The sequence below is a fragment of the Chelonia mydas genome, chromosome 22, assembly GCF_015237465.2.
Source record: "Chelonia mydas isolate rCheMyd1 chromosome 22, rCheMyd1.pri.v2, whole genome shotgun sequence".
Taxonomy (NCBI): Eukaryota; Metazoa; Chordata; order Testudines; family Cheloniidae; genus Chelonia; species Chelonia mydas.
The window spans coordinates 13,215,327-13,241,385 of record NC_051262.2 but is presented as its reverse complement, the minus strand read 5'-3'; the positions used below and the strand labels follow the sequence as shown (position 1 = coordinate 13,241,385).

Sequence of the window (26,059 nt, the reverse complement as noted above, 5' to 3'; positions counted from 1 at the left end):
AACCCCTCATCCCCACCCCCACCCCAGAGTCTGCAACCCCAGCCGGAGCCTGCACCCTGAACTCCTCATTTCTAGCCCGACCCCAGAACCCACGCCCCCAGCCTCACCCCCTCCTGCTCCCCAACCCCCAATTTTGTGACCATTCATGGCCTGCCATACAATTTCCATACCCAGATGTGGTCCTCAAGCCAAAAAGTTTGCCCGCCCCTGTGTTAATTAGATCTAAATCAAATTCAGTCTAACAAACAAGAGCCCCCGTTCTTGTGTCTAAGTAGGAATGCAGTAGTAGCTCCTGACCCAGTTGTGAGCATATATTATAAATGCAGTAGACAAATGAGGGGTGAAGGGAGGAGGAGATGAAGGCACATGCGCTGAAGTCACACATTACAGTCCAAGTGTACAATCTGCACCTAGGGAATGTTACCATCCCTAATTGAGTTTCTCACTTCACCATTGTGAATTGAGACAAAGTGCAGCCAGTCCTGGAAGTATTTTGGCTTTTTATTTTCACATATATAAAAAAAACCCCTGCAAATATCAGACAAACTCTTAAATTTACACACAAACCAACAAAAATATATATATATATATATAACAAAAGCTTTTGCTTCTGATATTTCTAGCTCACAAGTACAGCTCATCCTTTTTGTTAATGAGTTGGTTGCATCTGCTGCTGCAGAGAGTCTCATTAACCACTGAGGAAGTTGGGTGCATAGGAAAGGAGCTGCTATCGTTTTGCCCAGTGTTAATGTAAGGCTGTTTGTTGCTGAAGTGTTGGAGGAATGGAAAATAAATGGCTGGTTAAGTAGCAGCTATGGGGGTGTGTGCCTAGGTGAAACAAGTTCTGCAACTTGCTTTACTTCTCTAATAGGAATCGAGAAGGAAAAGCAAGGGGCTCATCTCCTCAGTGTTCGCCTGGGGGTGGGGGAGAGCTCATAGGGCTGATGGAAGCAACAGCGGTATATGCTTACAGGCTGGGTGTTTTCCGTGAGGAGGTGGTCTGTTTGGTATCTCTGAGATAGCACCAGTTCAATAGTCTGTGGGAGCTCAGTTCTGTCAGTTTCCCTTCTTGTTCACAGTTGGTACCTGTCACCCTGGCCTAGGCCAGAGAATGGGATTTTAGTCAAGGATATGTAATCTTTTATCTAGTGAGAATACTTTAGGGTTTTTTGAGGGTTTTTTTAAGAGAGGTGCCAATTTCTAAGCACGGCATAAAGCTTCTCTCTTCATCAGCCTCGACTTTAGACGTGGTCTGCTGGAGGGCCTGCTCATTTCAGCCGCAGTACAGCTTAATTAGAAATCTGCCCAGGGTAGCCATGTTCCTCAGGGAAGTGGCAGGTGTGAAACAAGGCCTAAGCCCTCAGCTAAGCAATGCCACATCATGCAGCTTTAAAACTTTCATATGAATGTACTGTTGGGTCCAGTCCCTGCCGAAACCTCAGAACAACTGGGAGGCCCTGCTTTTTACTGCACATAGAACAGAGATCCTTTCCTTTCAGCTACTTGTTCTCAATAGAGTCACGTGGGAAAACGAAATCAACTCTTCCAAGAATGGAGCGCTCTACCTGCATTTCACCAGAGCAAGTTGAGAGGCTGTGAATCTAAACCAGCAAAACAAGAACAGTTAAGGGAAAAGCTAAGAGAATTAACCATTTGCATCCTAGAACCCACCAGGTAAATTCCACCCCCTAGCTGTAATTCATACAATGCACCCATTGTTCAGAGACTTAGCTGAATGCTGCTAATTTAATACGGGTTGTGGGGCTGGGTTTTTTTCAGTTGGAAGGAGCTCCAATTAAAAGCACAATTCTAGCCAGAGAAACCCAGACTGCCTAGTGCTCTAGTCTACTTTCAGGAGGGCAGGGGGACTTTCTGCTGTGAATTTTCGGTAAAATGCTTTTAGATTTCCCCCCCACCCTCCTCTCAATACACACACACAACTGGAACAATAAAAAGCGAACGGTAACATTCCTGATAAGACCTTAAATTCTTCCCCTGTCAGGGTAATGTGGATGTTTCCAAGAATTTGTTTTTGGCCTCTCTGAAGCAGTAAATTTGCTGCTGCTAGCATGGTATCTTTCAGACCCTTGGCTAGTGCAATGGCCATGTTGGGTGGGGTTGGGGGGTGAGGTATTTCTCCTGGCAGAGCAGTCTCAGCGCTGTGATGCATTTCAAGGTCTCTGGTCACGCTCCCAAGGGGCTGGAGCAGGGTTGAGAGGCGGCGATCCGGGATCAGGAAAGGTTTGAAGGGAAAAAACACATGGCGGGTCCCTCATTCTAGTTCCTCAGGTCGATGTATTTCTCTGCCTTTAAGCCATGGACAAGAAATAAGTCGTTAGAGGCAATCAGAGTGCAGGTTCTCCCTGCTCCCACAGATGAAAGGACCAGCCGCTCAGAGCCAACCCGGGTAAGTGTGACTCCGAGAGCAGTGGGTGTTCGCAGTGGAGGCTCCTCCTTACACCATTCTGTGGTTGAGTGATGAGCTGAAGGCTACTGGGGCATGTGCTCGTATACGCCGATTTGCATTAAACCGAGGAACATGTTAGCTGACCTGGAACTGTCCAACTGGAAACCTCTGCATATTAAAACTAGACAAAGCACTTTAGGATAAACGGCAGGAACAATCCTGTATCAGTGGCGGGGGGGGGACTGCCTCTTTAATTACTTATACCCCATGGAGCAGCTTCCCTGGGGAGAAGGAAAAAGCTCCCTAGCAGCAGAACCCACTGGTTAGGGCTGCTACCTTCTTTTCCTCCTCCTTGCAGTCCCATGGCTGAGGACACACCCTGCCCTGGTGTTTGTGGATCCCATTCTTAGGCACATACCTAGCCTAGGGAGTCTAGGTCCCTACGCGGGCTTTGCGGAGGCCAGAGGTTCTCTAGCTTGTAACACCTACACCGCTTAGCTCCAGACCAGGCTGACCGCGAACCAAGAGGGAACAGGGAAACCTAAGGGCCTGCAACTCTGCTTTCTCCTGGGAGCCAGGGGAAGTGGCCAAGTTCACGGTGAGAGAGCTAAGGATGGGGAAGGGAAAGTTTTTATAGCAGAAGGGAAAGCAGTTTCAACACCGCTACTTCCCACTAGCATGCAGCAACACATCCACATCTCGGCCCCGGCGCTGACTGTTGTGCAATGAAGGCTGGCACCATGAGGTCTCTTCCCCACTTCCCTTATTTACTGCTGATGACGATGGATGATGAAGGCCCATGCAAGATCAGGGGTGCTGGGAACAGCAGTTGACAGCCGCTTCCCCAGCTCCAGAGGAGGCCCACCCTCAGTGTGAACTGTAGGCAGAGACACCCCCTGTGCCCTTCAAGCATCACTGCTGCTCCTGGCCAGAGGCTGCAAAGGGAGAGCCCAGCCCCCGGAAGGTAATTGCATGGAGATCTGTCCTACCTGGTCACCTGCAGGTCTCTTCTCGCTGTTAGCGCCCTGCAGAAGCCCCGCCTCTTCGGGAAGTTTATCTGACTTAACTTCAACTACAATCTCGTCTTTACGGGCATCTGGCCTGGTGCTAGGGGGAGGGAGGTGACAGTTTTCAGAGACGTTTGAGGTACCTGAGCGCCTACAGGCTGAGGTGCGGGAATCTGGGCCCTTTGGCTGATTCCTCCGGACTCCTCCGGGCAGAAGGAAAAGGAGTCAGAGCAAAATCCAACTACGGTGGGAACCCAGGCCGAGGGAAGCTTTCAATGACTCCAGCCTCTACCAGCAGGAGGTGCTGTAGGGGAAGGGGCAGGAGCCCTGGGATAGCTGCCATGCTCAGTGCTGTTGGAGTGTGTGGCTCGTAGCTACTCTGGTCACACGAGGGCTTGCTGGCTGATGGGGAAACTCAGCTGTGGCTCCCCACAGCGCCTGCTTCAGGAGGCAGTGCCGGGAGCCTTTGCTGCTGGGAAGCTCTTGGCTACTCTACATCCAGGCCTCCCCCCGGCATGAGAAAGGCAGTGAGGCATCCTAGCCCTTCCGAGGGGGGTGGGGGGCAGAGCAAGTCGCCTGAATGGGATGAGATGGGAAGCGTGAATGATTTGGTGCGTCTTTGAGCCAAGCCCTTGCTAGCTGGGAGGCGGGGGAGCGCTGGAAGGGCGTGGCTGGGGCGCAAGCTATGCTTACATGTCCTGCTTCCCGGTGCGGTTGCAGGGGATCTTGCCTTTCTTGTGCAGGAAGTAGAGCACGGCGCCGAGCACAGCGATCACCAGGATGCACACGATGACTGCCACGATGATCACGCCCTTGCTCTCCTGGGTCTTTTGCTCTGCTCGCAACAGACAGGTGCCGTTACTGCCTGACCCCACGGCTTCCCCGAGAGATGCCCATCACCTGCCACTCGCCGCGGTAGTGGGCAGCACGCTTACCTCTCCCCAGGCTGCATCAGAAGGGCATTGAACGGGCAGAGGGTAGCTGGGGGGCACCAGGAAGAGAAGGGGGATGCATGCAGCAGAGCTAGCAGAATGCACTGCGGGAGCTCTGGGTTTTAGGCTCTAATTTAGACCTCCCTCTGCAGCATCTGCCACCCACCCAGTGCCACGGACCGAGGGCAAGAGATCCCAGCTGAGTGAAGGTCAAAGAGTGGGATGGAAACTAGGGGAAGAATGGCCTGAAGGAGTCACGTGCTCGTGCCTGTTTCTGGGGTGTAACGTGAATGTCGCACTCTGCAAACGGTGGGGGACACACAACCATCAACACAGCTGTAGGCAGAGGGGAAGGCTGGGAGTGGGTGCCTGGAGGCCGCAAGAAGGGGTGCGAGGAGCTCACACGATGAAAGCAGGCTGGGGGTCTCAGGAGGAAAGGGACCAGCTGGGAGGCAGGGGGTCCTGTGGGGCACAGTAGCTACTGACCTTTCTTGATGGGTTCCGCTAGAATGCCAATAAAGAATGGAGAGAGAGCGCTGAATGAGGCCCATTCCTCCCGGAGGTGGGAAGGCTCTGGGCAGACATTCACCCCATTGGCTCCGGGACTTAACCGCCCACCCCGGTGCCCCAGGGCAGCTCACAGGGTCTGAAGTTTAGAACTAGGTGCCCATGGCATCTCTCCGTACCAGGACACCAAGGGGTGACTTGAAGGGACGCGGCTGCTATTCCCCATCCATCCCCATCTTCAAGAGGCCCGGGCAGTGCTGCTGGGCCATTCTGGGCGCTCAGTCTCATCCCTTCCCTTCCACAGGGGGTACTTAATGTGTGGGTGAGATCTCGTTCCTCTGACCACTGCAGGGGCCACTGTTCAGCACTTTCCCTGGGGACGCTTACCGGTAGTGTTGCCAATAGGAGGAGGTGACGTCGGCGTCGTCCCTGTAATGAAGACAGACATTGGCTGGTTGATTTGATTCCTCCCCTCTCTGGAAAGCTGGGAGTGAGTTAGCGTGAAGGGTGCCCCCAGCAGCATCCCACCAGCTAGAGGGAGACTCCAGCCTTGGACCATCTGTCTGTGTGCAGTGTGTCATTGAAACGCCAGGGGCTGGAGTGGGCGAGCATTCCCTGCCCCTGGGCAGCCTTGCAGACATGCTCATTGGCTTTCCCCAGCCAGTTACAGATTCACCCGTGTGCACAGTACCTCTCCCGCCACAGGGACCCAGGGCTAACGATAATGAGATGATGAATCATCTTTTGGACCTCCACTTCCTAGGACCTCAATGTCCAACACAGGCGCTGCTAACAAATCGTGCTGAGAATGGATCACGCAGCGTGCGCTACAGCCAAGGAGCTGGGCTTACTGCCCAGCCCAGAGAGACATGGGGAAGAAACATGCAGGAGACTCTACATTTGGAAATTATTAGCCAGCACATGGGGAAGGTCAGTGAGTGTTAAGTGAATTCAAGCTGCCCTCCCTGAAGCCAGGCCAATGGCCATCAGCAACTGGCCTCAGAATTCCCCTCCGTCCTTTGGCAGCTCAGATCAGAGAGCTCTGTGCATTCAGCATCCTACCTGCTGATTTGAAGGACACGAATAATCATTGACTGCTCAGTCTTCCCCATAGCCCTGCCCAGCCTCTCTTCTAGCTTTTGCATTCTCAACAGTGCCGTTAATTAAGTTCTGACTGCCCAGTCTCTGCTGTTAATCGGGCCTGAGCTCCAATCAAAGCCAGCAGCTCTTCGGTTCAGGGCTGAACTTGCAAATTAGGAAAATCACTACTTTACAATGAACGCTCTTCCCCTCCCCCCGCCCCCCCCCGCCTCTTTCACAGTCACTTTTCAAGTAGAACCGAGCTTTAAATCTTACAGTTCAGTCTGTCACCTCTCCTGCTTCGCTCACCCTTTGGCGTGAGGCAACCAAGGAAATATTGTAACCCCTTTGGGGCAGGGAATGTCACTTTGTGCAGCACCTAGCACATTGGGGCCCCGATCCTGGACTGTGGTGCACAGCAGCTCCAGTAATAACCTATGGAGACTTTGTAAACACTAACCCTAGAATTCACGTTTTGCCCTTATGGAAGAATTTGTAGGTGGGAGCTTCATACCCTGCAAAGTGGACTTGGCTTTTAGATTTGTAATCCACAGGGAACTGAACCCAGAGCAAATGCTTAAGAACCAACACATTCTTCCATCAGTGCAGCAAGAGACCAGGGAAATAAATTTAATCCTACCATTGAAGAAAGAGATTCTCTCCACATGTCTGATTCTCTTCACAAAGCTGAGTTCTCTTCAAGTGAAAACAGCTATGAGTGAGAACTCCTTGTTACCTATTTACTCCGGCCTTTTGAGGACACAGTGGGTTTGTGCCACAATCAGAGTCCTTTTCCTACTAGTTGTAAATAGAGAGCAAGTGGCCCTCCCTGTTATGGTATTAGTGATCTCTTTTCTATGTACATTAGGTTCACTGCAGAGAGAAAAACTTGACTTTTACAAAGAGACGGAAAAGTTCCTCCTCCATTAGCAATTCAGGTCTTGTCAATCCTGTTTTCCCTGGACCCGTCTCTCCTGACTGGCCATGTTAGGTGACACTGGCGCACGTGAATAGTCAAAGGGAGTACTCATGTACTGAGAACCAGGTCTTGGGAGGTGCTGAGTATCCTCAACTCCCATTGACATGAATGTGAGTAGAGGATGCTCAGCACTTGACAGGATTAGGCCTTGACAGAAAGAGGAAGAGATTATTATTAAGATTTTAAAAATGGCAGAGAAGCTCAGAACTTCAGCAAAATCAGACCAAGCCAGACCAGCTACTCCTGAAATGTCTCAAGTGGAACCACCATCATGGACAGGGGGATGTGGGTGCTGTCTGTCTTTCTCCATCACCGTCAGAGTTTTTCTCTCCAAAAATATTTGGTGCAGAATTTTCTGATTTTTGAAAATTCGAGGGACCCAGCAGGTAAAAACACTTTCATTTTATGTGCCCTGTCACTTCTTTCTCCAAAAATCAAAACTTTGTTTAAAAAATTGAAATTGCTGATATTTTGACAAAACATGTATTACTTTTTTTTTAAACCAGCTCTGATCCTGAAGAAGGGCCCAACTCTCATTTACACTGAGGCATGAATGACCATCAGGCCTGGAGAATGTAAAGCCTCTTTGCAGATCCCCTATTCTATCCATCTTTGGGTGAACCATGACTCTTTTCACAGGCAGGCTGAGCGCTACTGGGGTTGTGTGGGCCCGTGCATTGAAGGCTACATGACTGGTGTCTGATGCTCTTGGTATATTGTGTATTTTGTTTTTAATCAGAAATTTAAAAAAAAATCATTAAGAAAAAATGGTCTCTCTGTTTTGTGAATTAGAGCAGGAGGGGAGGACTCCAGTCTGGTCTGGAGTGAGAAAAGGGGATTTCCCGCATGGGATGCTTCCCCCATCAAGGTGGCCAGGAGACTTACTCAGCTGCAACGTAATGTGAAGACTGCTAGTGCCCAGCTTGTTGGTGGCCATGCAGGTGACTCCTGACTGCAGCAGTTCTGGGGTGACCTGGACGGTCAAGTTGCTGATGACGCGGTGATGGTCTATGTGGTTTTGGACCTGGGGGGAGATGGAAGAGAATGAGGGATGCCGCTCAGGAGGGGAAGAAGTGATTGCTAGCCCATGGGTTCCCAACCAGGGCCTATGACTGCCCTCCCTAGTTGGGGGTTCCCCAAAAATATATAACAGGAGACGCCTGAATGGAAGAGGTCAAGAACCACTGCTGAGCCCCCAGGTCCATTCCCTGCACCGCATCCGGCGGGTGGATCTCACCGTTCCATTGATGCTCCACGTGATCGTGGGCTCAGGGAGGGCAGTAGCTCTGCACATCAGGGTCACCAGCTCGTTCTGTTTCACGGGCACCAGGGAATCCCTGGGACTGATCTGTGGCTTTGCTGCGGGGCAGGAAGAAACACAGACCAGAGGTGTCAGCGTGGCCTGGGACAGATGGGACAATTTCCTGCAGTGTCCTTGGGAGACTGTATTGGATTACGTTTATGTATCTTTGGGGCTCCATTGTAATCGATGAACAGTTTGTCTTATTGTGGGCCGGGATTGCGTGCAACCTCCTGAGGGGAGATGTGACAGCTGGGTGTGTGTGTGGGCGTGTGTTTCAGAGGACTACACTGAACAATGGGTCAGGCAAGAATGGAGTCTGGGAACAAAATGTGTTTAGTGCTTTTCCTGGGGGAGCTTGGGGGGAAATGCAAATTCCCCACCTCTGGTTATGCAAAACCGTAGCCTTTTGAAGCTACATCCTGTGGAGTGAGCCATTGTCTGCTGATCACCTAGTACACAAAGCCAAGATCAAAGCCCAAGAAGTACAAAGGAATGACTGAGCTCTTTATGGTTGTCTGGAATCTGAGATGCTACGAACTTGTAACGGCGGGGAAAACCCAGGTGTGGGGTTTGACGAACCTGAGGCTGCAATTGGGATGACCTCTGCATAGAGGCTCTTTGCTTGTTTGTAATCGATTTTCTCTGTTATGCTTTCACCTTAAGAATAAATGTGCTTGCTTAGAAAGAGCTGTGCACAGACTTGTGACTACTGGCAATGACAGCTGTTCATAGCCTCCATCGAGGAAGCAAAGCATGGACTGTGCCCTATTCAGGTACTCTGGCTTGCTGGGAATAAACTGCAGCCTGGAAAAACTCCAGTCAGGAGGGAGAGAAATGCGAGTCTCTGCCCAAGAGAGGTGACAACTGAGGAGTCAGGAGCCTAGAGTGAGTGCCCTCAAGGGCCCATGGAGGGGGAAATACAGGTGCAATTGTCCAGCGCTGTGACATGGCCTCCCTGCAGCCATCTGACCAGGTGAGGGGAGATGCACCAAGCCCTCCAGGATGTTGGGAGGCTGCGTCTCTCGTCTCTCTCTGCCCGCTCATTCCTCCCAGGGACCAGCAGGGCTGGGGTGGAAGCAGTCAGGTGTGGGCTGTGTGTACCACGAGGGCAATTCCATGGACTCCTTGCTGGATTCCCCCACCCCCCCCAGAAGCTGTCCCCTCCCAGCCTGTGCAGGAAGGGGGGGCGGGGATATGGCGGTGGCCGGCTCTTACCGTGCACGGCGACGTACACCTGCTTGGAGCGGGAGAGCCCTGGCACCCCGGCCACAGCCACTTCGCAACTGTAGTTGCCGGAAGATTCGAGGGTGACGTTGCTCAGTTTCAGTTGTTTTCCGTGCCCCAGTAGTTTCCCCTTCTGGAACAGGAGACGAGCAGGCTAGTGTCCGACTGCTGCGGCCCCGCCTCTCGCCCGGGAGCAGCACGTGGCTGAGGGAGCAGCTGGGTCTTCCCAAGCTTTCCAGCTCCACTCAAAGCCCTGCTGTTGGGGGGCAGGGAGAGACTCTCACCCCCTCGGGGTTAGCGGGCAGGGAATGTCCTGCCCCGGGGGGAGTATTAATGAGGTTTCATCTAGCTCTGCAGGTCACTGGAGCACAGCCAAGGCCTCTCCTGCACTGTGCCCAGGTCCCGGCGCCGCTTTGGAGGGGGAGCACTGTGCCGTTGTCTGGGAGCAGCCGTCCGCATTGTTCGTTACCTTTTCCTTCTTCCACCGCAACTCCAAGGGCTTGGAGCCTCTGGCGTCACAAGTCAGGGCTAAGCCTTCTCCCTGCTGCAGCTGGATGGGCCCCTCAGGGGTTATCTTGAGCCCTTCGAGGTCTAGGGAGAGGGCAAGCATGGGGATGAGACATGGTGCCCTTCGTGTGGCCTAGGGCTTGCTGTCGCTGGTACAGAACAGAAGCTGGTTCCCAGGAGCCAGCCCGGAGCATGGACACAGGCTGGCTCTGGGTGGAGGCAGCCGGAAGCGGCCGTTCTCAAATGCCACCTCCCCCGGCTGGGGAACCACTCTTCCGGTCAGCTGGCGTCACGGGGCCCTGAGTCGCCAGCCCATCGTGCTGGATGGGGGCGGGTGGTGCCTCTGCAGACGTGGGCAGGCAGCACGGCACAGATTCATGTGGAGCTCAATGGGAGAAGGGCTAGGACAGCACGGGGCCCAGGGGAACCTCCCCGCCTTCCTCCCCGGCCCTTCCTTACAGTTCACAGACAGCTCCGCTGTGGCTTCCAGGCTCGCCATGGAGTCGAGGTCGAAAGTCCGGCACAGGTATCGGCCGCTGTCCTCCTTCTTGACCTTCCGCAGGATCAGCACCCCGTTACTGGAGGTTAGGTCTTTCTCCTCAGCATGGGCACCCTCCTGAGGAGCACAGGGCAGATGGGAGTGAGGGTACGTGGGCACACGCGTGGCTCGCATTGGCACCGGGAGCAGGGGTGGAGCTGCTGCTGGTTTGCGGCCCCGTAGTCCATTCCCCTGCCCTGGGCTGGGCTGGAACTGGTGCCCTAGTGTCTGTAAGGGGGGGGAGGGGGCAGGGAGGCGCCAGGCTCTGCCTCCCATCTCCTGATCAAGCCCACTCTGCGTGGGGCGGGGCTGGAACCGGTGCCCTGGCACAGAGATTATCCCTTTCCTTGAGCCATCCAGCCCTCGGCAATAGATTCCCAGACTGGGGCAGGTCCAGGTGTAGCAAGTGTGTGGAACCCGCAGCCCTCCCAGCGCAGGAAGGGTGAGGATCCCCGTGTACCGGGGAGCACAGAGACAGCCTGCGGGGAGCTCAGACAGGGACTGTCAGGCAGCCCCATATTCAAGGCACACTCTGTCAGCCCCTGGGCATCCAGAGCCAGCCTGCCCCAGCCAGCCGCCCTGCCCCTTTGCTCACCTGCACTTTCAGCAGGTTGTACTCAGGCGGGGGGTTCCCGTCCCCCTCGCAGTGCAGCGTCACCTCGTCCCCCTCCCGCACCTGCGGCTGGGGAGAGCGGATCACCAGACTTAGCTTCTCCGTGGAATCTGGGGTGCAGAGAGAGAGAGAGAGACGTGAAGAGCCTCGGCTCAGCCGGGACCGTGGGGCGGGCAGACCAGGGGTCCTTGAGAAACTAGCAAGCGGCAAACAGGAGAGGGGGAATCTGATAGACGGGGCGCTGCTCTGGCTGGAGAGCAGAGTGACTCCACCTATACCCACGCTCAGAAGTGTGAGGGGCCAAGACTTGAGCAGATGCCACCTGTTGCCATGCACCTCCGGCAACACCTGCAGCTGGGGGGTGGATCACTGCAGGCCCCCGCTACCATCCCCATGCAGAGCAACAGCCGTACGGCGTTCAGGCGGTGCCATGGAAGTTACAGCCTGGTCTGGTGCAGCATCAACCCTGCAGCACAGGGAGTGTTATCGCCAGTAGGGAGAGTCACTCCCCTTCCCTTGGGCTGGCCGGGCCCCGGCTGATCAGTCCCAGACTCACAGAACACGGTGACGTTGACCTTCTCGGACGTGGCAGTCTGGTCGGCCCCCAGCAGGCAGTAGCTGACCGCGCAGTGGAAGCGGGACTGGCGGTCCTCGCGGCTCACGCGGGCAAAGAGGGTGCTGCTCACCGTATACAGCCCGCTGGACTCCTTGATGAGGGTGGAGAGGATGCTGATTTCTGCTGGGCGAAAGCAGGTGATGGGGGCAGTGCCAAGAAGGATTAAGCACCTGCAGACCCTGTTGGCTCCAAGGCCGCCCCCGCGCCCCTGACTCTGGGATCCAGCCCTTGGAAGGAAGGAATGGGGATGCACAAGCTTCTCGACCCCTGGGCTGAGCAGGATTGCTGTGAGCTTCCTCACAACTGTGCCCATGGGCACTCCGTTGCCATGAGCTTCCTTGCACCAGGATACAGGATTATCCTGAGCATTGTGGTCCTGGAATTGCCTCGGCAGGCCCCTTACCCCAGCTCCCCAGGGCTGGCCTCACCAGGCTACAACGTACCTAAGCAGCCCAAGGAGAAGGAGCTGGTCCCAAAACTTACTTGTGTCATCCTGCCACAGGGGGCTCCCATTCTTGTACCATGTGATGTTGGGGGCCGGAAAGCCGTTCTTGCTGATGCACACTGCGATCTGAGACAGCAAAGGGAGCGCTTGGTGCTGAAAACCTCCAGGTCCCCGCGCAGCACCCCCTAGTACCCCCCAACACACAGCACATGGTGCAGCTTGCACCTGGACAAGGCAGTTAGGATTCCCCCACCCCTGCTGGCACTGTGAGCTTCTTGCCAGTAGGGTCCCACCTTCTTCTGGGTGCCTGCCGGCCTTGTGAGCATAGGGGGCGGGGCTTGGGGCAGGTTGAGCACCCACAGAGGCCGGACAAGTTGGCGCCTATGATTGTGAGCTTCCCCCCAGCAGTGCTCTGGCCCCTTTGGTGCTAGCCAGGCTCTGTGTGGCGCAGCTGGCTCCCCTCACCTTTGGGATCTCCTTACTCGTCACGGGGATGCCCGCGTCGTTCACCTGAATCTCAGGAGGCTCCGGGGTTTCTGGAAAAGAGCAGCATGCCAGGCAGGGGTTTGGTGCCAGGTGGACCGAGAGGGAGGGGAAAGGCAAAGTCCCCGGCCCCTCCCCAGGCCAAGCCAGCACCATGGAAGGGGGAACTAGACCCAGCCCTTGTTCTCAATGCCATGAGCCTGTTCCCGCCTTCCCACTGCATCAGTAGCCGTTGCGACCAGCGAGGGCAGCATGGCTGGTCCTACAGGGCATGTCACGTGCCCTGGGAATGGCAGCAGGGGCTGGAGCGGGCAGCAGCGTCTCTCTCACTAAGGCCCACGCCTTGTGAACTACGGCATGGGGAGAGCCACGCACACGCTGCCCTGCCCTAGGCTCCCGGCTTAAATCAGTCTCCAGACCTCCATGCCCCTGGGCAAAGCCCTGGCAGGGGCAGGCAGCCCTGAGGGGAAAGGAGCATGTCAGCTTGTCTGGTGTCCCTGAGCAGCAGCATCCAGAGCAGGGGCTTGGGCCGAGATGCCAATCAGAGGCTGTCGCCCTGCCCCTCTTTCCCCCACCCTCCCCCCGGTTCTGGGCCCAGTGGCACTCACTGTAAATGTGGAGCTTGGTCCGGTTCTCGCCCACCCCTAAGCTGCCCGCCCCGACCTGGCACACAAAGGTCCTGGCGTCCTGCAGGGTCACCCTGCTGATGGTGAGGGTAAAGTCATCCTCCATGGCCACCCGGCCCTTGTACTCCGTGTCCACCTCAAAGACCTGGCCACGGACCATGTAGTAGATCTTCGTCCGGCTGCGTTTGTCGATCTAAAGAGGGGAACGAGAACTAGAGGGACTCGCCACTCCAGCCCAGAGCCCAGGACCCAGGACCCATCAGGTGCTGGGCCCGCTTTGTGCCACCAGGTGGCGGTGGAGGCTTTTGTTAGCACAGCGCCAAGGTGGCTGGGACACGGCGTGTGGGGAGGGATCTCCTCCAGGGGCCAGGCGGGGAGAGGGGGCAAGACCCTCTCGCTCTGACTGGGACCCCCCACCGCCAGCCTTTGCCAGGCTAGCAACCAAGCTGCTCTAGGGATCTTATTCCCCTAAAACCCTTTCTGCCCCCCACCTACATCTTCCAGTGTCCCCTGCTTCTGCCCCATCGCTGTCCTCCCTGACCTTTCCCGCTGGGGGCCCCCGATCCTGCCCCGTCAGTCCCCCACCCCGGGCCCCCTGAGGGCGCTGGTACTCACATAGAACCAGTTGATGTAGGCGTAGTCGCTCGCCTCAGGGAGGGAGAAGTTGCATGGGATCCTGGCTGTCTGGCCCAACTCCACCTCCACCACCTCCAGCATGGAGACCTCCACCTTGCTGGCCCCACCTGCTGAGACAGGGCACAAGGTGACGGGGGGGGGGATACCCCACAAACACTGTGCTTGAGGCAAGGGGGGGGGCAGGAGAACGGATCCCCTTCCCCCCTCCCCGCCCCCGGAGACAGACAAGACTCTACATGTACTGCCATTGGGGCCAAACAGCAAAATCGGCCCCTCGGGTGAGATGGGGGGAGCTGAAGCCCCCCAGCAAAGAACAACAAGGGACAAACTTGCCCCCAGGAGGTGCCTCATCTGCTCCCCCCACCATGCCATGGCCTGGCACACAGACCCCACTGCCCACACCGGAGTGGCTCCTGTTTGCGAGATCCCTGTGCGAACACTGGCCTGCCTGCCAGTGCCCTGGAGTGAGCTCAGCCCCCCTGGGGGCGCCCAGGAGGAGAATGCTAGCCAAGTGCCAGAGTGGGGGGCAAACCAACCCAGGACCCCACCCCTGCAAGCCAGCACAGCCCCACACCTCCCAGGCACCCCCACCCCCAACATCCCATCCTCCCCACTCCCAGCTGCTAGACCCGCTCTGCTCCTGGTTCCTCTCCGCACACCGCCCCAGATGGTTCCCATTAGGCAGCAGTCACTGCTACCATCCAGCTACCCTGCCATGTGCAGCCACGTCCCCAGCCCCCTCCCATTCCCATTTGTCGCCCCAGCCCTGCCCAAGCGGGTGTGCGTGGGGTGGTGGGGGTCACTGCTTACCCAGCAAGAGCTTGTTAACCCCAGCTGGGCCATCTCAGCCCTGCCTCTCCCCGAGCAGCTGAACACCTTTGTGGCCAAGACAATAGCAGCTGAGGCCACTAAACTCATCACAGAGCGTGGGGAACACCCTGCTTCCTTCCCCTCTCAGGGGCGCTGGCTCCGATCCAGCCCAGGCTGCGGGGCCTGGCTGCTGGGGGAGCGGGCTGGGGCACAGGCCTTTCCCCACGAGGGACCCAGCTGAGGCCAGGGGGAGCACAGCTGTCTGGGGCTGGGTAGGACAAATCTGGAAGGGTTCGGACGCTTTCCCAACGGCACAGGTGGCCCCACTCCATAGTCTCCCCAGCCAGAGGGGCCCATGGTTGAATGGGGCCTGGAATCTGAGCTCCGGCCCTCCATGATACTCTCTCTGCCCCCTGCAGCTGGGTGTCCCCCCGCCCCCAGCACTGATCGAGTCAGGAGAATGGTCCCACAGGAGGGAGACGCTGGGTGCAAAAGCAGCTCCCCCTCTGCCCCCCAACCCCCAGCACGGGGAAGGCAGCTGAGCCCAGTAAGTCACTTTCCAGATGCCGATTAGAGCGGCACAGGTGGGGATTAGGCAATGAGCAGCACAAGGGGGACAGTTATATGGGGGGGCAGTGCCCTGGCTGCCTTGCTCCTCCCCCCCGCCCCCAGTCTCCCCCCATGTTCTGGGATGACTTCACTTCTGGGGCAGGATGTTGTGCTTGGCTGAGCGCGAGTCGGCGGCCGCAGCCCCTTTGTTAGGACATCTGCTGGGTCTGAGGTGGCCTGGCTGGCGGTGGGAACAGGGGGCATGCAGGGCGTCCGGGATCATGACACACACCCCCCGTGGGGGAAATCCCAGCCTCCTGGTCACATCCGCAGCTTCATCCGGCCCCGGCAGGTGGAGGATCACTCGGGCCGCCACCGCCTCAGGCCTGGGGAGCGAGGGGCCCGGGCTCTGGCCATGAAGAGGGGTGCTCCCAGTTGGCTGAGACTGGCAGGAGGCAGCGCCTGCCACAGCAGAGGGGGTCGTGCCCGGCCCAGTGTGGGCCATGGTGGAGGGAGGCTGCTGCATCCCACCCATGATGGAGGGGGCAGCACGGTTGCGTCTAAGCCGCTGTGGCCCTGGCTGCTCATGGAGCAACCGGCAGAGGAATCACCAATCCACCCCCCATGTAAGCAGGGCTGGAACCCCCTGTTCGCCCCTCTGCCCTAAGTATATGGACCATTAACCCTGCTCCCCTACGGGGACACTGAGGCACACAGTGTGGGGAAGGGACTCACCCAAAGACAAGCAGGTGATCACTGGCAGGGCCAAGAGTAAAACCCAGGAGTCCTGATTCCCCATCTCCTGTATTAGCCCCTGGATTTCACTCTTCTGGAATGGGGAACAGAACCCAGGCGTCCTGGCTCCTCCACCTCCAACTGTGAACCTACGCCCCCTCTCTGCCTCACAGCCAGCACCCAGGGGTCCTGGTTCCCAGCTGCACTACCAAGGAAATTCTACCGGCTTCCCCTGGGCGCAAAGCAGGGGGCTAGGCAGGGCATAGGTAGAGGATGGCAGGGAGGGGGTGTTATGCTAGGGGTCTGGGCGAGGACCAGATACAGCCTGAGGAACCGGTGGACGCCCACAGCCTATCCTGCCTCAGCCTTCCCCAGCGCTGACTCTGATCTGCCGGGGAAGTGGCTGTGATCTGTGCCATCTGTTGCCTGCAGGACCTCAGCTTGTCTGATTAATCTGCCCAGCAAACAGAGCCCCCTCTCCCCTCCATGGCCTTTGTAGGGCAGGGAGAACCTCAGGGTCTGCACAGCGCCAAGCCCTGCAATTAACAAGCGATGAGAGGTTTCCCCTGGGGGGTGGGAGGGTCAGGGAAGAAGCGTGGAGAGGGTGGGCACAGCACCAGGAATCAGCCCAGCCTGCCCCACACAGCCAGGGGGCCCAGAGTGGGGGTCACCCCACATTGCAAAGGGTCATGAAGGGCACCTGATATGAGTGAGGACAGCGACCGTGGGGAGCCGAGAGGGAGCCCCCTGCACCTCCAAACAATTGGGTCCTCAGAACGTCTATGGGGGGCTCCAGAGAGATTTCTGAGGCTCCAGCTGCCCATGATGCAGCCACCAGCTCACCCCTCACTGGGGAGAAGCCCCATGGCACCCGTGGGTCCAGTCTAAGCCCAGCTGCCCCTCCCAGGCAGCGACTAGGGCTGCACATGGGACTCTCCCCAGCAGGGCCGAGCTGGTGCTCACAGCCAGTGATGGATGGTGACAGCCAACGCAACCGGGATGAGCCAGCGATGCTGCTGCAGAGCCCGGCCCATGAGTCACGCCAACAGCAGCCCCCGACACGGGAGGGGGGCGGTGCCGAGCCTCCCCCACAGCACGGCGCCCAGGTCGCCAGCTTGCTCAGCTTCCCAGGACCGACCGAGGCACATCTCTCAAAACTGGGTGTCTGGCAGGCTGGTGGCCACGAGGATTCAGCCAGCCATGGGCCCCCCACAGGCGAGAGACGGGCAGGCGTGGCCCCAGAGGGCTTGTCCACAGGTCACACCCTGTCTCCAAAGCCCTCCAGTTCAGAGCCCCCAGCCCCAGGAGCACAGAGGAGAGGGCTGCAGGCAGGAGATACTCAGTGATTCACTGCTTTGGACCAGTCTGCTTTCCCCTGGCGTGGGGAGCCATCCTGAGCCCTGCTGCAGGGAGTGACCCATAGTCTTTATCGAGGGGACCCCCAAATGCCAGCAATACCCTCCGTGAGATTGCACCCCCCCCCCATCAGCCACGGGCTGGATCCCAGCTGGGAGGGGCTGCACCAGGCGGGATCCCAGCTGGGAGTGGGCTGTGGTGCTGAGCGGAGGAGTGGTCATGGGGCAGTTAAGGCAAGAGGCGAGCGCCCCCTCTGTAACACCACCCGCCCCGCTGTGCCAGGGCAGGAGGGGCTCTGCGGCTCCGGTGCTGGCCACGCGCCTGGCACAGGAAGTGGTTTCCAAATCTTGCCATGCAGCTCTAGATAGGAAGCGCCTTGTCCTGCACTGGCCCCAACACAAAGGACCTTTGTCCCAGCCCGGCCACTCACGTTTCCAGAGGGGGAGCTACGCACGGCGGCTGCTCTGAACGCAGGGGTGCTAGGGTGCCCTGGCCACAGCCTCGGGAGTTCATATGTGGGGGTTGGACTCAGCAAGGGGAATGTGGGGTCACAGGGCTGGGGGAGAGCCAAGGGAACGCAGCCAGGGTGTGTGTGGGGGTTGCCGGTTATGAAGAGTGCCAGAGATGCATCTTAGGGCCAGAGGTCCCCAAGTGCCACAGTACAGGGGACACACCCGGGGGGCTACACCCTGGGCTCTGGGGTCACAGAACAAGGGATGCCACCGGGGGGGGCCCAGCCAGGATATAGCAGGGGATGGGGTCACAGTGGAGGGGACATAGAGGGGGCCACCCCCCTCCCCCCGATGGCTCCTAATTGAAGAGCGAGAACAAGGTCTTTGAAATCGCACCTGCTTGGAGCGAAACCTGCTAAGAGCAAACCCGAGTCTCCTGCCCAGGGCTGTGCCCCCTGCCTTTGGCACCTCCCATGCCAGGCCCTCATGTCCCGCACCACATCACCAGCATCAAACCACAGGATCCTAAGGCTCTGGTCCAGGGCAGGGGGTGTCATCGCCCTGTGCCCCCCTAAAGGACTGGGACAGGAGAGCGTGGGGGTCATGAAGCCACAGATAATCCCCCTGCAGGTCTCCCCCTGTCCCCATCTCCCGCTGGGCTTCATCCTGATCTGTGGAAGGGGACGAGAGGCTGGATAGAGCTCCCAGAGCAGCCGCCTCTCTGCCCCCCAGAGCCATCTAATCCTGTCTCACTCTCTTCCCAGCTGGGGAGGGGGTCAGTAGGAAGGGCCCCAGGGAACGCTTGCCCCTGGGGCTCCTGGAAATGGGGCCAGGCCCCTCCTGAGTACTGAAGGAAACCGCAGATAACAGGGCAAGGAACCCCTCCCCACCCCTGCACCTGGCAGCCACTTCGCCCCACAGGGCCATCAGTGCAGGATCTGGCCCAGATATGGGGCAGTGGCTTAGCCAAGTGGCTTTGGAGGTTGTGTCTAAGGGCAGACAACTCAGGAGCATTACAGACCAGCGGTGCCAGCACCGCTTGTCCCTCAGCAGGATCTCTCCCCGGTCATGCTAGCTGCCAGATCCCACCTGTCCAGGACTGCGTGTGCTCTGCCAGCCGCCCCCAGAGAGGAGAGCTGAACAAACAGGGCTGGACAAAAGGCCACCTGGCTGCCTGGAAATGCCTCTTCTCCCCGAGCTCGCTTCACAGGGGCCTGGGACATGAAGGCCACATCTCTCCAGGCAGATCAGCAGAGATCACACACCCTCGGGGGGGGCGGGGGGGTAGGAGACGGTGGGAGGAGACAATGGAGCTGCAGTATGCATCCTCCAAGCCTGGACCCCAAAGTCGCCACCCCTGTGGAAGGGGCTGACGAAGAGCAGGCAGGTGCTGGAGAACTCGCAGAGAGAGTGAGAGGCCCAGGCCAATGCCTATTGGACACACGGCTGGCTGAACAGCAGCTGTATTGATTTAAGCTCCCATGGAAAGAGATTAGCAAAGGGCACAGAGAGGGAGATTGGACAGGGTCCTGGGGCCGGGAAGCCAGAGAAGTGCTGTACCTGCGGGCGAAGGACGTGAGTAGCCCTGCCTGTATAGGGGAGAGAAGCCTTACTCGGAAGGCAAGGAGACAAGAAACCCCAAAGAGTCCAACATGTGTGGAGAACAGGGAAGGGACAGGCGTGTGTTGCCTGGGGTCAGCAGGGGCCCCTAAGAAGGAGATGCTCATGTATGAACTGTGACGGGAATAGACAAGGGCGAAGCACGGCCTATTGACAAGGCAAGGACAAGGGGCTGGTTTGGGTGCCGTGAGGTTGGCCCTATACAAAGGCCCTGCCCTCTTAAGGGGTAGCAAAGGGGAAGGCATAGGCCACAGTGAGACTGGAAAAAAAGAAGGGGGGTGTCTGGGGACGGGAGCATGCAGGAGACTGTCAGGGTAGACGGGGTGGGGATGACTGTGGACCCGGCAGGTGGTCAACCAGACACCCAGAAGAGGGTGGTAGGAGTTGGAAGATAAAATGCTTAGGACGGAGGGGGCCCAGCGGGACATAGGAACTGCCACTGAAGCGAAGCAAGCTATGGTGAGAACTCAGGCCCTGAGGGAAAGGGGGCTGTGGGATCCTGTGGGGCAAGTGAAGGTGCTACAGGAGAAACGAGTAGCCACGGACCAGGCCCTGCCAATAGATGATGAAGACCCAGAGTACCAAAGGGAAAAGTTTAGGGGTGCTGTGGAGGACCAGGATAATCTGGGTCTCCTAGAGGGTGAAGCAGAACAAGAGAGGGATGCCCTGCTGGCCCTGCTCAGGCAAATGCAGGGCAGGAGGCAGCCGCACCCCCAAGGGTTACAGGCTTGAGGGTGTGAAGATGATTTGAGGTGTCTGCTCCGCACAAGGCCTGAAGGGGTTAAGGTGGCTAGCTGGGCCAATTAACGGCCCAGGCTGCATCTGGAGGAGCAGCCAGGAAGCAGGGATTAATTAGGGAGGAGGTTCAGCTGGACAGGAACAGGGACAGGAGGGGCCTGTATAAAGCCCAGGAGCTGAATGCAGCTGGGGTCTATAGGGAAGTAGTTTGCAGTCATTTGCTGAGGGAAGGAAGGGGTGTTTGGTGCTATAGAGGAAACTAGCCTGCAGTGACTCCTTGCCAGGAGGGAGTTTGGGCTGGAAAACCCAGAACTGGGGGGGAGCCAGAGAGGTAGGAAAGGCTCAGGGGAAAAAGCAGCCAGGGATAGAACAGTTCAGACCTTGGCTGTTGATCGGAGGGTCCCAGAGCTGGACCTTGGAGTAGAGGGCGAGCCTGGGTTCCCATGCCAGCCCCTAGGCAAGTCTCACAGAGCAGGCAGTGGAGACTGGCCTGCTTGGGACAGTTAGCCCTAAAAGACCTTGCTACCCAGGACCACTGTGACCTAGCTGGAGGCCCAAGTCACAAAGAGGGAGCCACCGCTCTTGGAGGTTAGGTCCATTAAAGGCTACTGGCAGTTCTGGTCACCCCATCTCCAACCAGATCTATTAGAACTGTCAAAGGCACAGAGAAGGGCAACAAAATGATGAGGGGTCTGGAACAGCTTCCCGATAAGGAGAGAGTGAAAGGACTGGAATCGTTGAGCTTGGAATAGGGAGGACTGAGTGGGGATATGACAGAGGTCTGTGAAATCATGACGGAGCGAGTGACTAGGGAAGGGGTCTTTACTCCTCCACATAACACACGAACCAGGGGTCACCAATGAAATGAATAGGCAGCAGGTTTAAAACGCACACAAGGAAATACTTCTTAACTTCAGCACCTGGAAAGATAATGGAGCAAATAATTAAGCAACCAATTTGCAAACATCTAGATGATAATAAGGTGATCAGTAACCGTCAGCATAGATTTGTCAAGAACAAATCGTGTCAAACCAACATAACAGCTTTCTTTGACAGGGTAACAAGCCTTGTGGATAGGGGGGGAAGCAGTAGACATGGTATATCTTGACTTTAGTAAAGCTTTTGATACTGTCTTGCATGACCTTCTCATAAACAAACTAGGGAAATGCAACCTAGATGGAGTTACTATAAGGTGGGTGCATAACTGTTCCCAGAGAGTAGTTATCAGTGGTTCACAGTCATGCTGGAAGGCATAATGAGTGGGGTCCCGCAGGGATCAGTTCTGGGTCCGGTTCTGTTCAATATCTTCATCAAGGATTTAGATAATGGCATAGAGAGTACACTTATAAAGTTTGCGGACGATACCAAGCTGGGAGGGGTTGCAAGTGCTTTGGAGGATAGGATTATAATTCAAAATGATCTGGAGAAATGGTCTGAAGTAAATAGGATGAAATTCAATAAGGACAAATGCAAAGTACTCCACTTAGGAAGGAACAATCAGTTGTAAACATACAAAATGGGAAATGACTGCCTAGGAAGGAGTACTGCGGAAAGGGATCTGGGGGTCAGAGTGGACCACAAGCTAAATATGAGTCAACAGTGTAACACTTTGAGGGGGAAAGCAAACACCATTCTAGAATGTATTAGTAGGAGTGTTGTAAGCAAGACACGAGAAGTAATTCTTCCACTCTACTCTGCGCTGATTAGGCCTCAGCTGAAGTATTGTGTCCAGTTCTGGGCACCACATTTCAGGAACGATATAGACAAATTGGAGATAGTCCAGAGAAGAGCAACAAAAATTATTAAAGGTCTAGAAACCATGACACACGAGGGAAGATTGAAAAAATTGGGTTTGTTTAGTCTGGAGAAGAGAAGACTTGAGAGGGGACATAACAGTTTTCAAGTACATAAAGGGTTGTCTCAAGGAGGAGGGAGAAAAATTGTTCTCCTTAATCTCTGAGGATAGAACAAGAAGCAATGGGCTTAAATTGCAGGAAAGGAGGTTTAGGTTGGACATCAGGGAAAAACTTCCTAACTGTCAGGGTGGTGAAGCACGGGAATAAATTGCCTAGGGAGGTTGTGGAATCTCCATCATTGAAGGCTTTTAAGAGCAGGTTGGACAAACACCTGTCAGGGATAGTCTAGATAATACTTAGTCCTGCCATGAGTGCAGGGGACTGGTCTAGATGACCTCTCAAGGTCCCTTCCAGTCCTATGATTCTTCATGCCATGCACAGTCAACCTGTGGAACATTGCCGGGGATGTGTGATGGCCAAAATTATAATGGGGTTCAAAAAAAAGAATTAGATAAGCGCCTGGAGGGTAAGTCCATCAACGGCTATTAGCCAAGATGGCCATGCTCTGGGTATCCCAAAGCCTCTGACTGCTAGAAGTTGGGACTGGACGACTGGGGTGGATCACTCAATAATTGCACTGTTCTGTTCATTCCCTCTGAAGCACTTGGCATTGGACACTGTCACCAGACAGGATCCTGGATGGACCACTGGTCTGACCCAGGGGGGCCATTCTTCCGTTATGTTCTAAGAGCAGCAGTTCCACTTCACTGTATTTCCCCCCGTCATTTCAGGAACCACCTACAAAACCGACCTGCCCTTTCAGAGGTAGTGCTAGCCCTCTGGGGGCCCTAGGCAGGAATATTTGGGGGCCCCCCACAACACATTCTAAAAAAGCAGGTAAGGGGCCCCCTTGAGCTGCTTGGGGCCCTAAGAAATTGTGTCATGGGTTTATGCCCAGCACCGGCTCTGCTTCTGGTATTTAAACCCCTCTCTCTGCTCTGCTCTGCTCCCTTTCCAGCTGCCTCCTCACGCAATCTCAGGGCTGCAGACACAAGAGCTACCTTCTCCTCCCCAGCAGCCTCTGCGCTGCTGGCAGATTTGAAGTCTCAGCTGAGGCCATGTTCTCCCCTTCGCTGGCACCGCTCTGTGGGGCAAGGGGCACCAGCACAGCTCCATGCAGTGCCATAGGGTTACAGCTCATGCTGGGGTGCCCTATGCAACACAGCAGGATTGTGGGAGGGATGAAAGCCCATCAGAGACCGCAGCATGGCCCTTTGGGGGGCCAATGCCCCAGTGTGACAGCAGTCCCAGGCCCCCTGACCTCCTCCCCGCTGGTGAAAAGCAGCGAGAAGGAAACTGAGCCAGGGAGCTCCTGGTGACTTAAGCAAGCGGCACAAAGACTGGGTCTTTGCGGCCAGAGTGGGGGGTGACTGAATCCTGATGTCACCAGCCCCCTGCTGCCCACGGGATCCAGAGAGCTCAGGGAAAGGCCAAGCATGAATGGGGCATTATGTCCACAGCAGAGGGCACAGGCCAGGGGGACAGCCAGCTCAGACAGCACAAGTGTGGGGGCTGCCCTAGTCACCCACCAGCCTGGCACTAGGGCCCTGGGCTGCTGGGGGCAGTACAGCCTCTTCACCCTCTGTCTCCAACACCTACCCTGGCATTAGGGGGGAATGCAGCCCCCTCATACCCATTGGTGCTCCCCCTCTGAGCCTGGTGCTAGGGACTAAACGACAGCAGTAAGTTCCCAGGACCAGATGGTATTCACCCCAGAGTTCTGAAAGAAATCAAAGATGAAATTGCAGAACTACTAACTGTGGTATGGAACCTATTGCTTTAATCAACCTCTGTACCAGATGACTGGAGGACAGCTAATGTGACACCAATTTTTAAAAGGGCTCCAGAGGCGATCTTCATTACCAGGCAAACTGGTTGAAACTATAGTAAAGAACAGAATTACTAGACACATAGATGAACCCGATTTGTTGGGGAAGAGTCAGCATGGCTTTTGTAAAGGGAAATCACGCTTCACTAATCTACTAGAATATTTTGAGGTAGTCAGCAAGCATCTGGACAAGAGTGATCCAATGGATATAGTATACTTGGATTTTCAGAAAGCTCTTGACAAGGTCCCTCACCAAAGGCTCTTAAGCAAAGTAAGTTGTTATGGGATAAGAAGGAAGGTCCTCTCATTGATCGGTAACTAGTTAAAAGACAGAAAACAAACGGTACGAATAAATGGTCAGTTTTCAGAATGGAGAGAGGTCAATAGTGATGTCCCCCAGGGATCTGTATCAGGACCAGTGCTGTTCAACGTATTCATAACTGAGCTGGAAAAGGGGGTAAACAGTGAGGTGGTGAAACTTGAAAACAAAACAAAATTACGCAAGTTAGTTAATTCCAAAGTAGACTGCAAAGAGTTACAAAGGGATCTCACAAAACTGGGTGACTGGGCAAGAAAATGGCTGATGAAATTCAATGTTGATAAATGCAGAGTAATGCACGTTGGAAAACAATCCCAACTACACATACAAAATGGTGGGGTCTAAGTTAGCTGTTACCACACAAGAAAGAGATCTTAGCGTCAATGCGCATAGTTCTCTGAAAACATCCACTCAATGTGCAGCAGCAGTCAAAAAAGCGAAGAGAATGTTAGGAACCGTTAGGAAAGGGATAGACAATAAAACAGAAAATATCATATAAATCCATGGTACGCCCACACCTGAATACTGCGTACAGTTCTGGTCACCCCATCTCAAAAAAGATCTATTAGAATTGGAAAAGGTACAGAGAAGGGCAACAAAAATAATTAAGGATATGGAACAGCTTCCATGTGTGGAGAGATTAAAAAGAGTGGGACCGTTCAGCTTGCAAAGGAGACGACTAAGAAGGGCTATGACAGAGGTCTATAAAATCGTGACTGGTGTGGAGAAGTGAATAAGGAGGCATTCTTTCCTCCTACGCACCACAAGAAGCAGGGGTCACCCAATGAAATTCATAGGCAGGTTTAAAACAAACAAAAGGACGTTCTTCTTCGCACAGCACACACTTAGCCTGTGGAATTCATTGCCAAGGGATGCTGTGAGGGCAAAAGTATAACAGGGTTCAAAAAAGAAGTAGATAAGTTCATGGCGGATAGGGTCCATCAATGGCTCTTAGCCAGGATGGTCAGGGATGCAACCCCATGCTCTGGGTGTCCCTCAGCCTCTGACTGCCTGAAGCTGGGAGTGGACGACAGGGGATGGATCACTTGAGAATTGCCCTGCTCTGTTCATTCCCTTTGAAGGACCTGGCTTTGGCCACTGCCGGAAGACAGGATCCTAGGCTAGACGGACCACTGGGATGACCCAGTCTAGCCGCTCTTCTCGTCTAACGTACTAAAAACTTGCGAGGCAACTGGGCCCGTTGCCCGGCATACGGCTTTGTGCCCAGGCTGTGTAGTTGGCTGCAAGGCCTTACCCTGCTCCCCCTCCCTATCCCCTGGGACTGGCAAATTCCTCCCCCACCCCACCCCAGTCTGGCAGGAGTTTCAAAGCCCCCGAGTGGGTCTTTCTCTTCCTCGACTTTCTACAGCTGCCAAACAAATGGGGGCGAAAGGCAGGCAGCCTGGGGCAACCCATGGGAATGCACCCTCAGCCCATGCTGGAGGGGCAAGGGAGAAATTAACAACCCAAAATTGGTGTGTCCTATATCAGGCATCAGCGATGGCCAGATAATGAGGGGATGGGCTATTCCACCCATCACTGCCTTTGCGGGGCCTTAAGGGAAGAGACTTGTGGGGAAAAAGACAAAGAACAGCTGGCACAAGCTTCTCCATCATACTGCCCCATGCTCCACCTGAGACTAAACAGGGTCAGACTTTAACAGCAGCAGAAACAACGGCGGCTCCAGCCCAGCTTTTCTGTCCCCGAAAAGGCCAGTTATCGCCACCTTTGGCACCAGCCAAGGGACTGTCAGACCTAGGGGCTTCCTTGTAAACACTCCCCAGCTAGAAGGAAAAGAAGCCAGGGCTGTTGTTACAATGAAACCTCACTCACTACCCTACATTTCAAAGGCTGCCACCGTTTTTCCTTCTTTTCTTTATCTTTAATGAGAGG

General features: G+C 55.6%; 1 protein-coding gene across 9 annotated transcripts in view; it reads right to left on the bottom strand.

The window, feature by feature from the left end:
- Window positions 1–483: 483 nt before the first annotated feature.
- Window positions 484–26,059, bottom strand: part of MCAM (melanoma cell adhesion molecule) — a 35,185-nt gene continuing 9,609 nt past the window's right edge. The window contains exons 2-17 of one of the 9 annotated variants that reach the window (XM_037882436.2): window positions 13,883–14,010; window positions 13,250–13,460; window positions 12,624–12,694; window positions 12,197–12,284; window positions 11,654–11,836; window positions 11,080–11,207; window positions 10,406–10,562; window positions 9,909–10,030; window positions 9,431–9,572; window positions 8,150–8,271; window positions 7,798–7,936; window positions 5,241–5,282; window positions 4,833–4,850; window positions 4,108–4,249; window positions 3,397–3,514; window positions 484–2,307 (exon numbers count right to left, since the gene is read on the bottom strand). In XM_037882436.2, coding sequence (XP_037738364.1) covers window positions 2,278–2,307; window positions 3,397–3,514; window positions 4,108–4,249; window positions 4,833–4,850; window positions 5,241–5,282; window positions 7,798–7,936; window positions 8,150–8,271; window positions 9,431–9,572; window positions 9,909–10,030; window positions 10,406–10,562; window positions 11,080–11,207; window positions 11,654–11,836; window positions 12,197–12,284; window positions 12,624–12,694; window positions 13,250–13,460; window positions 13,883–14,010 — 1,841 coding nt within the window. In that variant the 3' untranslated portion in view covers window positions 484–2,277. Of the gene's footprint in view, window positions 2,308–3,396; window positions 3,515–4,107; window positions 4,250–4,832; window positions 4,851–5,240; window positions 5,283–7,797; window positions 7,937–8,149; window positions 8,272–9,430; window positions 9,573–9,908; window positions 10,031–10,405; window positions 10,563–11,079; window positions 11,208–11,653; window positions 11,837–12,196; window positions 12,285–12,623; window positions 12,695–13,249; window positions 13,461–13,882; window positions 14,014–26,059 lie in introns of all 9 variants that reach the window. The other 8 variants (XM_037882437.2, XM_043533840.1, XM_043533841.1 and 5 more) reach the window with 8 other exon arrangements.